This window comes from Chaetura pelagica, unplaced genomic scaffold, assembly GCF_000747805.2.
Source record: "Chaetura pelagica isolate M959 unplaced genomic scaffold, ChaPel_1.0 scaffold218, whole genome shotgun sequence".
Classification (NCBI taxonomy): Eukaryota; Metazoa; Chordata; class Aves; order Apodiformes; family Apodidae; genus Chaetura; species Chaetura pelagica.
In genome coordinates, this window is record NW_009954183.1 from 6258 (window position 1) to 7490 (window position 1233).

General features: G+C 61.6%; 1 protein-coding gene across 1 annotated transcript in view; it reads right to left on the minus strand.

The window, feature by feature from the left end:
* CSF1 (colony stimulating factor 1 (macrophage)) overlaps positions 1-1188 on the minus strand; it is a gene marked incomplete at its 5' end in the record, with an annotated part of 5377 nt that extends 4189 nt beyond the window's left edge. Inside the window, one exon of the mRNA XM_010002919.1 lies at positions 1057-1188. Within this exon, the coding sequence (XP_010001221.1) occupies positions 1057-1188 (132 nt within the window). The remainder of the gene's footprint in view (positions 1-1056) is intronic.
* Between the last annotated feature and the right edge of the window lie 45 nt (positions 1189-1233).

Here is a 1233-nt window from a genome sequence, read left to right on the forward strand (position 1 = left end):
GGGGGGGGGGGGCCTCCCATCCTCAAGCAAGGAAACCACAACTTCCATTCAAACCTGCTCCCTTTTCTTCCCTTTCCCGCACCCGCTTTTCATCCACCCCAACCGCCCACCCCCCCCAACCCCCGGAGGGGGTTGCAAAATAAATGCACCCCAGGATGTTGGGGCTGCAAGGACAGTTTGGGTAGAGGAAATTGAGCTTGCAGACAAGATAATCTGCCAGCTCCTGGCTCTGTAGCTCGGTGTTTCAAGAGGAAGAGGTAACGAGAGCCCGGACGCGGCGGTTGCAGGCTCAGCCCGTGGCCCGCACACCCCGCTCGCTGCGAGGGAGGAATTTAATCTGCCACAACCACGCAAATCCCTGCGTGCCCCCGATTCCCGTTTCTCTCTCCCCTCCCTGAACATCCTCGTGATTCCCCCCTCCGAGGTGAGCCAAGGGCCAGGGTGAGATACGGCCCCAAAAACACCCAGGATGGGGGCCAGGAGTTGCCTCCCCGCGCAAGCAGCCGGAGCTGCCCAGGGGATGAAGCACCCATTGCCCCAGCCTGGCTGGCTCCAGCTCACCCAGCTAGCCCGGCCAGCGGCCCCCCTCACTGCCTGCCACCCACCCACAGCCCCATTGCCAGCCCAGCTTCCAGGCAAGCAGCTGGACTCAGGAATGCAGCCGGATTCCTCGGCTTAACCCCTGCGCAACCGCCCGGAAAACGCCGCAGCCCCGGCAGCTCCCGTCCCTTCCATCACTTCCCCATCGCCCCAGAACCCATCCAGCCCCACTAGTGTCCCCTTCCCAGCCACACTCCCCTCACCTCCCACTTCCCCTCTTCTTCTGTTCCTCCCACTGGCACTTTTCCACAGCCACCCTTGCTAAGGGCACCGTGGCACGTCCCCCACCCGCTTGCCCCTCATGCCCAGGGATGCTCAGCTCCTGGCGACCACCTCTCGGCTGGTGGAGATAAAAATGAGCCAATTTGCTGATTTTTCAGCCCGAAAGAAGGGCTGATTTGCTCCTGCCTCCAACGAGCTCCTGTCTCACAAGGGGAAGCCAGGCAGTGCACTCACCAGCTCTTCCAGTTCAGCCAGGTGCTTCTCGGTGATGATTTGTTGGCAGTAGCTGTTCTGCTCTGTCTCATGGATGCTGCAGAGCAGGAGGAGGAGGAGGGACGAGAGCAGTGTGCAGGGGAGCAGGCACACCTGAGCACGGCAGAGCAAAGGCTTGGAGCAGGGGAAAAAACCCAC